This window comes from Erythranthe guttata, chromosome 9 (assembly GCF_056151865.1).
Source record: "Erythranthe guttata isolate IM_541 chromosome 9, IM_541, whole genome shotgun sequence".
NCBI classification, from domain to species: domain Eukaryota; kingdom Viridiplantae; phylum Streptophyta; class Magnoliopsida; order Lamiales; family Phrymaceae; genus Erythranthe; species Erythranthe guttata.
In genome coordinates this window covers 1,030,832-1,044,743 of record NC_142541.1, presented here as the reverse complement: position 1 = coordinate 1,044,743, position 13,912 = coordinate 1,030,832, and the positions used below count along the sequence as shown (strand labels likewise).

Sequence of the window (13,912 nt, the reverse complement as noted above, 5' to 3'; positions counted from 1 at the left end):
TTTTTTTCGTAATTTGATCAAATCTCAGGTTGTGACCGTAATTTACCGTATGTATACATATATATATAGCATAAAATAACAAAAAATATTGAAATACACGTGCAAGAAAATGAGGAGTTTGAAAGCAAACATGCTTCAAAGACATTTTAGAATGCTTTGTAGTGAAGCAAAGACAACCTCAAACATAAAAGAAAAGCAAACATTGCTTGTTGCAAATGTGGTAAGAAAATATAAATTTTTAATTTTGTTTTTTTTTTTGAAAAGCCATAAAACTTAAAGCAAAGGGCACCTTTAAATAAAATGTCCTTAAAAACCCCCAATTATATATATAATATAAAAATAAAAAAATAAAAATAAAAAACACTTTTGACCACTAATAGCTACAAAGACAAGTCTATTTTAATAAGCTCACCCCATAAAACTTCCTCCTTTGTCAGTTCACAATACCAAGAAACCAACAAGAATCTCACTCTTCACTCTCTCTCTCTCTCTCTAGTGTGTGTGTGTGTGTGTGAGAGAGAGAAATAAGAAAGGAGTATCTATTTAGTATCTATCTGTCAAATGGTATAGAAAGTGGTGAGTGCTTAACTTTTCCTTTGAATGGTTGTGCTAAAAAAAGTTTTAATCTTTTTATTATATTAATTTAAATTTAGTTTGTATGTATTTGGGGTGATAGATACAGTTTGTTGAGGTTGTTTCCATGGACAAAAATTTGGAATGAAAAAGAAAATGTACTCCAAATGCGTACAAACACAACAACCTTATTAGCTCAACAACAAAATACTAAACAACACAGACAAATTACACTCTGCACAAATGGCTTCTTCTTCTTCTTCTTCTTCTTACAAATCTTCTCACTCTTACAAACAATCCCCAATCATTATTTTCATCTTTCTTTCTTTCTTCTTGATTCTTTCTACTTCAACCTCTCCTGTCTTTTCTGAACCAAATCTCTCCGGCGGCGGCGGCGGAGGCGGCGGCGCCGCCGCCGCTCCGCCGCCGGCCAACCAAACTTTCCGGCCACTCCAAGAATTGAAAAAGTTGAAGAGAATCAGAAGTTACCTCAGGAAAATTAATAAACCTTCTGTCAAGACAATTCAGGTTTTTTTTTTTTTTTTTTTTTTTTTTTTATGATGTTCTTGAATATATGTTTAATTTTAATTTAATTTAATTTTTATGGTGGTTGAAAAAAAATATTGCAGAGCCCTGATGGAGATATTATAGATTGTATTGAATCCCATCTTCAACCAGCTTTTGATCATCCTCTACTAAAAGGGCAGAAGCCATTGGTAAATTTTTTATTTTTTATTTTAAATTTATTTAATTATTAAAGTTATTGATTTAATTTGATGTAATAAAAAAAGAAATGATGGTGATAATGAAAAATGCAGGAGCCACCAGAAAGGCCAAAGGGACAAGACTCATCCGTCGACTCGGAGATTCCGGAAACCTCGCAGTCATGGAGAGACGGCGGCGAATCGTGCCCCGAAGGAACGGTTCCGATAAAACGAACAACCGAAAAAGACGTGTTGAGGGCGAACTCCGTTCGTCGATTCGGAAAGAAAATCAAACGCGGCGTACGAAGAGACACAATGAGCAGTGATCATGAGGTAATTAATTAACTTAATTAGTAGTGTATATGTTTTTTTTTATAATTATCGAAAAAAATCGAAATTAAATTATTATTTCGATAAATTTGCAGCATGCAGTAGCATTTGTGAATGGGGACGAATATTATGGAGCAAAGGCAAGTATAAATGTGTGGGCACCAATTGTAACAGATCAATATGAATTCAGTCTTTCTCAACTATGGGTTATTTCTGGCTCTTTTGGTAATGATCTCAACACCATTGAAGCTGGTTGGCAGGTACATATATATAGATACATAGATAGATACATATTCGATATTTATGACTAATATCTACCCCGACTGACGGTGCAATTATTATTATTATTATTATTTTTTAAATAAATTAAAACGTCGAAAACAAAATAACTTCAATAACGAGTTCGTCTTGCTTGTGTTGTATACAATTCAGGTGAGCCCGGAGTTATACGGGGACAACTATCCTAGGTTCTTCACGTATTGGACGGTTAGTAATTTTACGCAACAACGTTTTTTTGTGTATATGTAAGAAAATCGGAAGTGTAATAGTTATACTAATTAATTTTTTTTTTCTCAGACGGATGCTTATCAAGCGACGGGATGCTACAATTTATTGTGTTCGGGTTTTGTTCAAATTAATAATAAAATTGCTATCGGAGCTGCGATTTCTCCGAGGTCTTCCTACACCAACCGGCAGTTTGATATCGGAATTATGATATGGAAGGTACATAATGTATATATGCATATTACGCAAAACGTTTTCTTATTTTCGTATACGAAATCGAAACGAAGTTTCTTGCTTAGGAAAAAACTAAGATTTTTTTTATTAATCTCCATTAGTTGTACTAATTCTTTAGTCAACAAGGACATAAATTAATAATGCAAAAATCTTAATTAAATTATTACCAACATTTCAATATTATATTAAATAAATAAATAAACAAATAATAATTGTAAGATGCTCCACATGGCTAATCCACTTTTATCTCCCTAATGTCTCATTTAATATTAGTTTAATTAGTTTACACCACCGAACTTATTGTAAGTGTAAATCTAGCCCTCGTTCAGATACAGTGGCAGAGCCAGGATTTTAATCTTCGCGTATGAACCAAAACATGTAGCGGGACCCACGTAAATGTATTAATATATTATAGATGAATTAATATGTTTTCTTGATTATTATTATTCTTATTACTATAGGATCCGAAACACGGGCATTGGTGGTTAGAATTCGGGCCGGGCCTACTAGTGGGGTATTGGCCGTCGTTCTTGTTCAGCCATTTACAAGGGCATGCGAGCATGATACAATTCGGGGGCGAAATCGTAAACACCAGATCGACGGGGCACCACACGAATACGCAAATGGGGAGCGGGCATTTTGCCGACGAAGGATTCGGGAAAGCTTCGTATTTTAGAAACTTGCAAGTTGTGGATTGGGATAATAGCTTAATACCGATGTCGAATCTGCATCTTTTGGCCGATCACCCTAATTGCTACGATATTAGAGCTGGTAAAAATAATGCTTGGGGTAATTATTTTTATTACGGAGGTCCCGGAAAAAACTCTAGGTGTCCATAATTAATCGATTTTTATTCAGGTTTTTTTTTTTCGGGTTTATTCTTTCAATCTTGTTTATCGTCACTAGGGTTTTAATTAGTTAAATTTAATTTCTAGATTATTTTTCTTGTGAGTTGTTAACAGGTTTTCCTGTTCCCCCAATCCAGACTTCATGTAAATGTGTTTTGAGTTAAGAGAAACTGATAATATACCAAGTTTTTTTTTTTTTTTTTTTTTTTTATTATTATTATTATTTTTGCTACTCTATTTGTTTTTATTATTATTTTTCATAAATTTTGAAAAGTATGATGTATAAGATCAAGAAACAGTGGAAACTCGACGAAACGTGTATTTGCACGTGGGAAACACTAAATATGGCAGAAATCAAGATTTTGAATATTCCCACACTGAATTATAATATATTTTCACACTCGCAAAACCAAGATTTCAGACAATGTTTTGCTAAATGGAAAATAAAATAATAATAATAATAATAATAATAATAATAATAATAATAAATAAAAAAATAAAACCAGCTATGTGACAAAGACAAATACAGATACAAACAATTTGAAGTGTATCTCAGTTAGGCCACCAATATTGCCAGTTTTTTAATTTTTTGTTGGTTTCTTCATCATTATAATATCATTTAAGGAACAGTCAACCCATAATAAAAGCAGAAAAAAATAAATAAACAATTAATTAATTAATTAGAAAAAAAAAATATTGGATTTTATTCAACAAACAAAATGTTGAGATATTAAACTGGGAACATGCATTTGTCTTTTACTACATGCAAAACAATGAAGTTAGTGCTGTCATAATTAATAATCTCAATTTAGATTGGCCTAGTGCTTAGTTCTACCAGAGTTTACTTCCCCATGAAATTAAATATTGGATTAATCTAATTCAATTCTTTATTATATTAGTACTCTATTTTGAAAAAAATATAAAATAAAAAAATATAAAACACACACACCCATATTGGTGTGTATAGATCAACGGTAAAAACCCACCAGAGTGTAGCATAGAAATAACACGTTTGTGCTGTATCAGTGGTCGTGATACTGCCACGTCAGCAAAGAGTACGTTGGTCATATTTTTCTTGAATCGTACAGTATTTGGGTATGCTACATTTTATTTATAAATTAATTTTATGTAAATTTGCAAAATATTTTAAGCTGGCAGTTGCATGATTAAGTCAATGCTAATTGCGAGGACTATTTAATTATTAGGAATAGGACGACAGCTACTTATTGAGACGACTCATGTTGTGTTACTTACTGTAATAAGAGGAAATCAAGAATCAATATTTTGTTTTTTTTTTTTGTTTTTTTTTTGATAGGCAAACCAAGAATCTATTTACTCACTCCAACAACCACTTATTTATTTAATTTAATTTAATTTTTATTTTTATTTTTATTTTTAATGACAATTTTGGAAAGTGTGAATTTCCAGATGGTCAAACAAATGCAGGTGATTGTAATAACTGCAAATGAAAAAGCCCCAGACTTAAATTCTCAACATATAAAATCTGGTTCTTAAAGCCAATTCTAGAAATAATCTATAAAAACAAGTGAATTGTTTTTGTACCAAAAGAAGAAAATAAATTAAAATAACCATTCGAATTGTTAAAAAACTCCCCGTATTATTCGAGAGCTATTCAATTGTTGGATATTTGACTATTGAAGTCAAACATAAGTTATTGTTTGAACTTTCTTTAAATCAATTTTATTTATTTAAATGATTGGGTTAATTGTTGTTAGTTAATGGGAAGTTATTTTCAATGTTAATTGTTTTAGCACATGCTTAATTAATCAATCACTAGCACATTATCTCTTCTAGTGTGTTCATTTGTCGTGCAGGACAAGGAACTTTCGATTCATTTACTTGCGCATTTCTAAAGAGCGTTGAGAGCAGATAGCTTTGAGTGTTGGAAAATCTTATACAATACCTTGCTTTCGTTTGTATTTTTCTCACTACATAATTGAATTTGTTTTTGTTTGTATTCAATATCATTGAACACTATTATGTATTCCTAGAGTTATGTTAGATATCAAGCATTATCGATTCTACAAATAAATCAACTTGTGATTTTTTCGTAAAAGCGAAGAACTTACTTCCCTTTGTGTTTTCTTCAAATAATGTTTAAATTTTTTTTTTTTTCATATAAAGCGCATCCACAAGGTATATATACCTGTGGATAATGATTTAAAATTTGTGTTTAATTTCTGCAGCAAAACATATCTCTACACTAGCATTTATAAAGGGTAAATTCCACTTTCTCCCCTTAAACTTTGGTTCGGTATCACTTTACCCATCTACTTTCGATTGCATCGATTTGGCCCCATGTACTTGAAAATTGTCTCAATGTAGCCCTCGTTGTTAGTTGTCAAACATTTGATCTTAACACCGTTTAATCTAAGCTCTGAAATTACAAAAACGTCACCTCTCACAATTTAAATAATTATTAAAAAAATAAAATAAAAAAATAAAAATTCAAGACAACGAGAAAACATAGTTCACGACGCCAACCACAATTTATATTTTTATAATTATTTAAATTGAGAGGGGTGGTTTTTTTGTAATTTCAAAACTTAGATCAAACGGTGTTAATATCAAAGGTCTGTAAACTAACAGCGGGCCACATTGAGACAATTTTTCAAGTACAGTGGGGCAAATCGACGCAATTGAGAGTAGAAGGGGGTAAAGTGATATCGATGCCAAGTATAAGGGGGAAAGTGGAATTTACACTTTATCAAATCATATATGTAAATTTCTGATTTTCTTTTTTCTATATTAAATTACACGGTGGCATTGAAATAATAAAAAAATATAAAATAGTCAACGTTAAGCATTTAGATAATGACAAATGAATTTGATGCAGTGAAAGATCAAAATCAATTAAATTCACTATAAGACTTTTGCAAGAAAATGTATCAATCGGATTGTGTACCTTCATTTTCCGACCAGTTTCAAAGAACATTCCACAAATGCAAGTAGGTCGTCAGGGATACGAATATGCTGATGCGAACCGAAAATATTTAGTTGCTCGAGTTTTTGAAGGGTTTGACTATGTTGACTTTCGTTGTACATCGTGCTATATGTTGTTCCCATGGCATTGCAGAACTCCACAAATGACCGGTCCTCAATGGTTTCCGTTATATTAATGGTAGTAATACCACGGTTTTGCCATGCAGATTCGGATTTCATCTTCAAAGCAACGTGTTGAATGTTTTCAAGGTTGAAAAACAAAAGCCGAGCCATTTGAGATGAATTGCGGTCCATGTTTCTCGCGTCTGTTGTTAGTTGATGAAGTAGGACTAAGTTTGCTAAGGCAAATCGAGTCATGAAAGTGAAGAAATCTCGGAAATCCATGCCTACCAAGAAACGAATATAAACAAGAATAAGATTCTGAAAAAACAAAAAAACGAGTTTTAGTTCTAAGAATTATCTATCGAGAACTAAAGTATGTGTGTACGGGTGTACCTGCGTTAGCTGCAAGATTTTTCTGGCAGAGCCCCTCAAAATCATCACATATGTCTCTGATGTCTTCAATATATCCCACAGCTTCGTGATATTCTCTCAAAAGCAAATCCCACTGGTTAGATTAGATTTCATTAGAATCGACGTAATTATGCACTGTACGAGGACTTTCGCCAGCATGGCATTTGAATATGATATTCTTACCACCCAAGAAATGTTGTAGGCATTGAACCAGTTGTGATTTATTGATATTGTATCCTCCTGAAAAATAACAGCCAATTGTTGGGCATTGGCATCTTTTAAACGACCGGAGAAAAAAAGTCCCGAATACTTACTACTTTGTTATTCTTTATGATCATAACTATCGAACAAATATTTCAAATCCAACAAAAGTCAAGTCATAAGATTAGGACAGTCAAGTCTTAACCTAATTTCCCATAGAATCCTCAATTATCGACTTTCATAACATTATGTAGAACCAACTATTATTACTCATAGCTTGATTTTATTCTGATATACTAACCTAATGAATTAAATATACTTCTTCTTATAATAAATTACATATGGAATACGATGTACGTTAAAAGCGTAAGCCAGTGAATAGTGCAACTCTAACAGTAATCACTTTGCCTTATCTTGATGCCCGGTGCATGTTGATATATAACCAGACACTTATACGATTAAACACCATTCTACAGATCCACACTAAGTAAGAAATTAACCAGTAAAATAATCTAATATACATTCGTTCCATGCAAGTTTATCGTTTAAATAACTAACAGTAATGGGAAACAGAAAAAAATTGAAGTCGAAGCTTTAATATATACCAGATTATGAACTTGATGATACCATCCACTGGGAACAAAGATGATTTCATTGGGTTCCTGAGTGCACTCCAACCAGATCGCCTGAACTAAGACATTTACGTAGTAAACTGTAAGAAAACTTCTCGTCAAAGTAATAACAACCCTTCACAAAGATAAGCACGGAATCTCGGTTTGCAAGATACCTTCTCGAATCCAGGGTACTTTGATTTGCAAACGTCGCCGAAGATGTCATAGACAGAAGACTTCATATATCTGAAAAAACCCATAAGTTATATGTTTTCAGAACGCCGGATATAATTCTTGTAAGTGCAGAGATATCTATTTACTGAACGTAACGACTCACAAATAACAGTTCTATATATTTCTCAAAGAATTAACTAAAAATACGAAATACGACAATTATTCCCTTTCAGGTAACAGAGCAAGTTAAAGGGATCTAGTTCCTTCGTTTTGTTCCTGAATCCATATTTTCCCCCGTGTTATATAAATGAATTAATAATTAAGTACACAGCATCCGATCAAGAAAACGAAGACAATTTTTTTATCCGCACCTGTCGTATACTAGGTGATGTTGACTTGGAGACAGAAAATACCATTTCTTCCTTCCATATACATTGGCTGACCAGCTAAATGACCGGAAAACATCAGCATGAAGAGGAGTCCATGTACCTACACTAAGAACGAGAAATTCGTATTATTTCTCCAAGATAAAATATACGGTCAATTATCATATCTAGAAAAAAACGAAACAAGTTTGTTGAGTTTATGCTCAAACCTTTTGCTCCCATATACACAAAACGATAATCCGAGCAACTAATTTCGTTTCGATCTTGATGACTCTCGGGATCATTATGCATATGGTACTTATCGAGATAGAGATTAAGCCAATCGTCAAGAAAAAAAATCGGCGTGTTGTAGGCCACGTAATCTGGGTACTCCTGCAAATGTTCCAAGGATTTTTCTAAGAAATGACGAAGCTTATACTTCTCCCTTTTTTTTTTTGTCTGGTTCCTATAATACTTAAATTTTTATGTAACAAAGCTACACGACGATACGATATTTGATCTACCATAACTAAGAAAACAAAGAACAAATTCACAGGTTATACATATTACAAATATTTCATGCCCATAGAATATAATAAGACTTTACCCGTTATCAAGCATACAGATGAGTGGCAACGACATCAATAAATGTTTTCACACACAAAAAAAAAATAAAAAAAATTAAATAAACCTTCACAAACCCTATCTTTTCTTTAAATTATTTACCACAGAGCAATCATTTGGACCAATTTGCATGAATTAAATTAAAAATCATATGACAATTCACGATTCACGATTCACGGACATGATCATGGCTCTCACTATGAAATCGAGTGTATGTTAGAACATAGTTTGTGCTGTAAAATTGTCTTTTCAGCTTATTGTTTACTACTCGAAGTAAATTTTACCGAGAAAGGAATTTTACAAAAAAAAAATAGGGGGTGGGGGCCGAATTTGAAGAACACAAACCTTAGAAAAATGCCAGTCCTTCAAATATAGCAATGATTGTTCATTAGATTCTCCGTTATCAGAACTGGAATCTGTTAGCCACCGGTCGATGAATTCGGAAACCGACATCTCCAATCTCTTTTGATCCGTAAACTCCCTCGTAGCACAATCTGCAACCTGTAAAATATAGGCACTGCGATTATCCAGTTTCCGTACAATCAACAATTCCAGTCTGGCAAAACGACGCCGTAAAAATGTGGTTGGGTTACCTGAACTCTGGAGCCACCAAAGTGGGCGGAGAAGAAGCGGAGATTGGGTTTTCCGTCATCGGAAACCCAGTTTTTGCAGGCCCGCCAATCGTCTGTGAGCCCGGTTAATACTACGGGCTGGTTTCGAGAGAGGTAATTTTCGACAAAATCGGCGTAATTAAGCTCTTTTCCGTTCACCTTCTCCACTTCCCCTCCGATTTTCAGTCCCATTACCTTCTTCACTTCCCCCTCTCTCTCTCTCCTCTCTACTCTCTCTCTCTCTCTCTCTCTTAAATTTTAGTGGCAAAAAAACACTTTATTTCACTAATACCTCAAAATTTTCCAAAAAAATCCAAACACCACCCCCAAAACGCGTAAAAGCCCAACTCGGGCGCCCAAATGCAGCTTGCACGCCCAAGTTTTTTTTTTTTTTTTTTTTTTTTTTTTTGCCTTGGGCGCCCATCTTGGGCGTTCGAACATTTTTTTGGGAAAAAAAAGCCCTACAAATCGATTAGTAGGGCTTTTTAACATGAAAATGGTTCTGTAATCGACCTACCCAATGCATATTACACATAAAAGAGTCGAAATTACATCAAAAAATCGAAGCCCAACCCTTCTTCAAGCTTGATTTCGAATTTTTCTTTTTTTGCTATTTGCAGTTTTGGGGGGTTTTTGGATATTTTTAAAAGTTTTGGGGGGTTTTGTTATAAACCGCGAATAGCAATTTTGTGACCGCAAATAGCATTTCATAAGTTAAAATCGCTCCGTTTACTCAAAAAAAAAAAATCACTCTTGAGGTGTCTGTCAAATTACGAAACATCTCTTTATATTTGAATAATTACAACTACTCATTAATTATGAATATTTTTACACATGGACCCTTATGGTGTTAAATTCAACATAATCTTCTAGATTCCGTGAAATGTTCTTATGATCATCTTGCTTCAAAATGTGGAGCTAGAATGGAATAAAACGAGTACAGAATTGAGAACATTCCATATAATCTAGAAGATTCCACTAAATTTGACAACGCAACGGTGGACGTGTAAGAATATTTAGAGTTGAGGGATAATAATTACCCAAATATAAGGGGTTTTTTAGTAATATAACTATACCTCAGGGGTTGGTTGTAATTTACCCTAAATTATATAATTTTAGTCGCTATAATTGGGTTTAGCCTGCTTGTTCCAAGTGGGAAGTTGGGCCATGATGCCCAAGAAATAAATTTGATTATTTTTCTTTGGCTTAATTCCATATTGCACCATCGAAATGTAGCATTTTGACATTTTATCCTCTAAAAAAAAAAATTTAATAACACTTTGCAACGTCGAAAAACAATAAATCATGCATAATGCCCGCTGAATGAATTTTTAAAGCTAATGGAGAAAATTTAATATTTTTAGTGTATTTTTTAGGATGCCAAATGCCAAATCAAAATTTTAATATTCATCGATCATTTCGAAACTACAAAGTTCTAAAAATAAAAGAATACTTCTCATCAATATGTTTAAAATTAATATTTTTATCACAAAAATATATTTTACAAATAAATAAAAAGAAGAAACATACCTTCAACTATCTGGTTATCAATTTATTTTAAAGTTATATTTTCACCAGTCACAATAATATATCCATCAACCGAATAATTTAGTGAGAAATAAAGTTTTTTTTCGGTAAAAAAATATAGTTCTTTCAGTAATTCGGTGTGATTTTATTTTTTCATACTTTTCACACTCAAAATTAGCTTCAAGGTAGAAGAAAACAACCATTTAATTTGCTATTTTTAACGTGGAAATATAAAAATCAAGGAAAAATGAAATTTGCCTCATTAAGTTTTAAATATTCAATCCACGGTACATTGGATAATTCATTGTGTTTTGAGGGTGTAAAATGATATTATTTTCTTTTAAGGGTGTAAATTGCCAAATGCACAATTCAAGGATGTAAAATGGAATTAAGTCTTTTTCTTTCCTCGATTGCTTATGGAATCAGCTTTTATTCAGTTTCAAAAAGAAAAGAAAAAAAAATGGCGGGCTAATCTCTCTCTTCTCTCTTCTCTCTCTCTCTCACACACACACACATTTGATTCACTTTTCGTACACATCACTGATTTTCCAACACAGAAAGATGCAGAGCTCGGAGGAGAACAGTGTGCTAACGCGAATGGCGGAGATGCGGCTAGTATGCGAACGAGAAATCCCAATTCAGCAGCAGAGAATCGACTCTCTGCATACTTATTACCGGAATTCTTTCGATTCCGCCAAATCCGACGCCCAACGAACCTTGCAACTCCAAGGTAATCCCTTCTCCGGCAAACAATTTTTATTTCCTCTCTAATTTTGGTTCGAACTGCAATTTAGGGTTTTATGTATCTATCTACCTTTTATGTACTTTTAATTTAGGGTTTTTTGATTTTATGGGTCTCGGATTTTTCTTAATTTTTTGTTGATCTACCTTTTGGGCAGAGGAATTGGAAAAGCTGAAAGAGGAATTTAGGGAAGCTGAAGAAGCTCTGGTGAAGGCTCGTGCTGGTAATTTTGCTCTATTTTTCGTCGCTCTTCTGTTCGGGCAATTTGTCAATTATTTTTTCGATTTCTACTGTCGTTTATTTACAGTAATTTTTGCATATGATGGTCTGTTGTCGGATTTGTAGAAAAAACTCGAAAAGCGGCAAAGAAGATGGCGATAATGGAATCCATATCTGCTGCACAAGCTAGGGTTAAAGAATTAGAAGGAATCGTGAAGGATCAGGGCGAAAGAAAAGAGAACTACGCTGCTATAATATCTCAACAGTCTGAAGGTGAACGATTTTTCTAATTTTCAGGATACAACTGTTTACTTATACTTGAAATTCGAGGCTCGAGCATATATTTCGATACGTGAAAACAATGTTCTTCAAATTCAGAATTCGTTAGCTATATAGCCTTCAAAGAGATACTAACTTTACTAAGGGCCTTATCGAAGAGTGAGATAAAGTCGTTTTGTTGGACTTGACGAGAAAATATTTTAATAATTGGATTGTGTTTCGTAAATGAAACTGAACTTCTATGGCATTTTTGCCTGTGTTCCGTTTGAAATATGTACAGTAAACTGTTATATTTAGTAAATATCTGGGTAGATGCTAAGTAATTCAATCATTTGAACGACTTTTGGAAGAGAAGTTAGGACATCTCGATTTTTTTTTTCTTAGGATGTAAGAACAATAAAACGGAAGTATTGGATGTGCAAGATAACTGAAAACAAAATGCCTCGATCTCCTCGGCCTTTTGAATTCAGTGACCATGTCTCTGTCTCTTCCACTATGTTAAAATGTTAGCCTTTTTGTTAGACAATTGCGTACGAGCAGGAAACTATTCGTTTTGGTTTTGATCTGTCTACTTATTATCTTTCCTTGTTGTTCCTCGTGTATAAGTATCTGTTATCGATGTTCTAGTTTAGAACGTACACCCTTCTTTTGAGCGAATTACTTACCTTCTATCTATTTTTTTCGAGAATAGCTTTGGCAGTTGCCAGAGAAAAGTGTCATCAGAAAATCGAACACACAGAACAAATAGAGGAAGCTATTTCGTGGTACAACAGGGTCCTCGGTTTCCGTATTGAATGTGGTCATGGTGAGTGATTCTGTCGTACTAGCTGAAAACACTCGCATATCGTTTTCACCGTGACTGAAATTCTTAATTTCTCTTTGAAGGTGTAAAATTCATATTCACTAACATTGATCCGAAGAACCCAAACGAGGAGTACTCCTTTACCATTCGTCACGAGAATGAGATATACACTCGTAAGCAATATTCATTCGTTTTCTTTTTTTTTTTGATCGAGCAAAACACTTGTCAATTTCTCTTCTTGGATCTTTCTCTTCAGTGCTCACGTGTGATCCACAACTGAACGACACGAAAGAGCTGGTTAATGAGTTAAACAAAAGCAATGGACTATTCGAATTTGTTAGAACCATGAGAGTGAAATTTCAAGAAGCTGCGTCACACGGTGAGTCCTTTTGTCTTTCGTAATTTTTCGAAAAAAAACATGGAAAAAAAATCATATTTTCTTTTTCTAAGAATAGATGTAATGATTATTCAGGAATTTCGCCACATGGCCCGTCTCTCGATCAAGACTCTTCGATGATTTCCCTTTCTGCCCCTGTAGTGTCAGTTTCAACCGATCACAGATATGAATCTCCAGTCAAAGAAAAGGGACTTAAATTTTCTGAATCGAACAGCAGTTCAAGAAAAGTTGGCAGAGGACAAACAATTCGCTCTCCAGGATCTGCTTCTCTTCGTCGTTCCTCTCGCTTAAAGGTGACTAATACGAACATAAATTAGGACATGAATTCTTGAAATACTAGGATTTTCCTTTCGGAAATTAGTGTAATATTGTGTTTTTTGAGTCGAAATTTTTGAATATTTGTAGGGTAAGAGTTGAAGACGATCTTGAAATCATTTAATCGCCTGCTCAGTCTATTATCAGTTTCCGATGTAAGCATTACAAGCTTTTAGTTTCTGGGATCAAATAACTTTCTCTTCGTTGCATGTAAGAACGATGCTAAAAATCAAGTGTGCAATCAAATTGAGTCGAACACATAATACTATTGTACAATGTTGTTTAATATTTTTATCGAACTTCAAAAAATCGTGTTTCTAGTCGATATATCTCTATATATATATATATATATATATATATATATATATATATATT

The 13,912-nt window shown here is 33.5% G+C and overlaps 3 protein-coding genes across 3 annotated transcripts; 2 read left to right on the top strand and 1 right to left on the bottom strand.

Annotated features, from left to right (window-relative positions):
• The first annotated feature begins 425 nt into the window (after positions 1–425).
• On the top strand, positions 426–3,390 carry LOC105974996 (protein neprosin). The gene is made up of 8 exons (XM_013000159.2): positions 426–576; positions 677–1,101; positions 1,203–1,289; positions 1,392–1,610; positions 1,703–1,867; positions 2,040–2,093; positions 2,184–2,330; positions 2,807–3,390. The coding sequence occupies exons 2-8, from the start codon at positions 817–819 to the stop codon at positions 3,182–3,184; spliced, it is 1,335 nt and encodes a 444-aa protein (XP_012855613.2). The 5' UTR covers positions 426–576; positions 677–816; the 3' UTR covers positions 3,185–3,390.
• A 2,590-nt stretch (positions 3,391–5,980) lies between these two features.
• On the bottom strand, positions 5,981–9,505 carry LOC105975102 (2-oxoglutarate (2OG) and Fe(II)-dependent oxygenase superfamily protein). Its single transcript, XM_013000276.2, has 9 exons — positions 9,239–9,505; positions 8,991–9,146; positions 8,252–8,414; positions 8,028–8,145; positions 7,659–7,728; positions 7,477–7,557; positions 6,854–6,910; positions 6,653–6,764; positions 5,981–6,543 (listed from the first exon to the last, which is right to left on the bottom strand). The coding sequence occupies exons 1-9, from the start codon at positions 9,446–9,448 to the stop codon at positions 6,122–6,124; spliced, it is 1,389 nt and encodes a 462-aa protein (XP_012855730.1). The 5' UTR covers positions 9,449–9,505; the 3' UTR covers positions 5,981–6,121.
• Positions 9,506–11,086: 1,581 nt separating this feature from the next.
• On the top strand, positions 11,087–13,799 carry LOC105975002 (kinetochore protein). The gene is made up of 8 exons (XM_013000164.2): positions 11,087–11,513; positions 11,683–11,748; positions 11,871–12,017; positions 12,715–12,828; positions 12,909–12,998; positions 13,082–13,204; positions 13,298–13,515; positions 13,628–13,799. The coding sequence occupies exons 1-8, from the start codon at positions 11,345–11,347 to the stop codon at positions 13,637–13,639; spliced, it is 939 nt and encodes a 312-aa protein (XP_012855618.2). The 5' UTR covers positions 11,087–11,344; the 3' UTR covers positions 13,640–13,799.
• The last annotated feature ends 113 nt before the right edge of the window (positions 13,800–13,912 follow it).

Bases quoted from the DNA above. Each gene is read 5' to 3' on its own strand.
- LOC105974996 (XM_013000159.2), top strand. From the start codon at position 817: ATGGCTTCTTCTTCTTCTTCTTCTTCTTACAAATCTTCTCACTCTTAC. The intron at 1,290-1,391 runs GTAAATTTTTTA...TGAAAAATGCAG, and splicing joins TAAAAGGGCAGAAGCCATTG to GAGCCACCAGAAAGGCCAAA. The intron at 1,611-1,702 runs GTAATTAATTAA...ATAAATTTGCAG, and splicing joins CAATGAGCAGTGATCATGAG to CATGCAGTAGCATTTGTGAA.
- LOC105975102 (XM_013000276.2), bottom strand. From the start codon at position 9,448: ATGGGACTGAAAATCGGAGGGGAAGTGGAGAAGGTGAACGGAAAAGAG. The intron at 7,729-8,027 runs GTGCGGATAAAA...GGGTTTTTTCAG, and splicing joins CATCACCTAGTATACGACAG to ATATATGAAGTCTTCTGTCT. The intron at 6,911-7,476 runs GTATATATTAAA...GTTATTTTTCAG, and splicing joins ATCATCAAGTTCATAATCTG to GAGGATACAATATCAATAAA.
- LOC105975002 (XM_013000164.2), top strand. From the start codon at position 11,345: ATGCAGAGCTCGGAGGAGAACAGTGTGCTAACGCGAATGGCGGAGATG. The intron at 12,829-12,908 runs GTGAGTGATTCT...TTCTCTTTGAAG, and splicing joins CCGTATTGAATGTGGTCATG to GTGTAAAATTCATATTCACT. The intron at 12,999-13,081 runs GTAAGCAATATT...CTTTCTCTTCAG, and splicing joins CGAGAATGAGATATACACTC to TGCTCACGTGTGATCCACAA.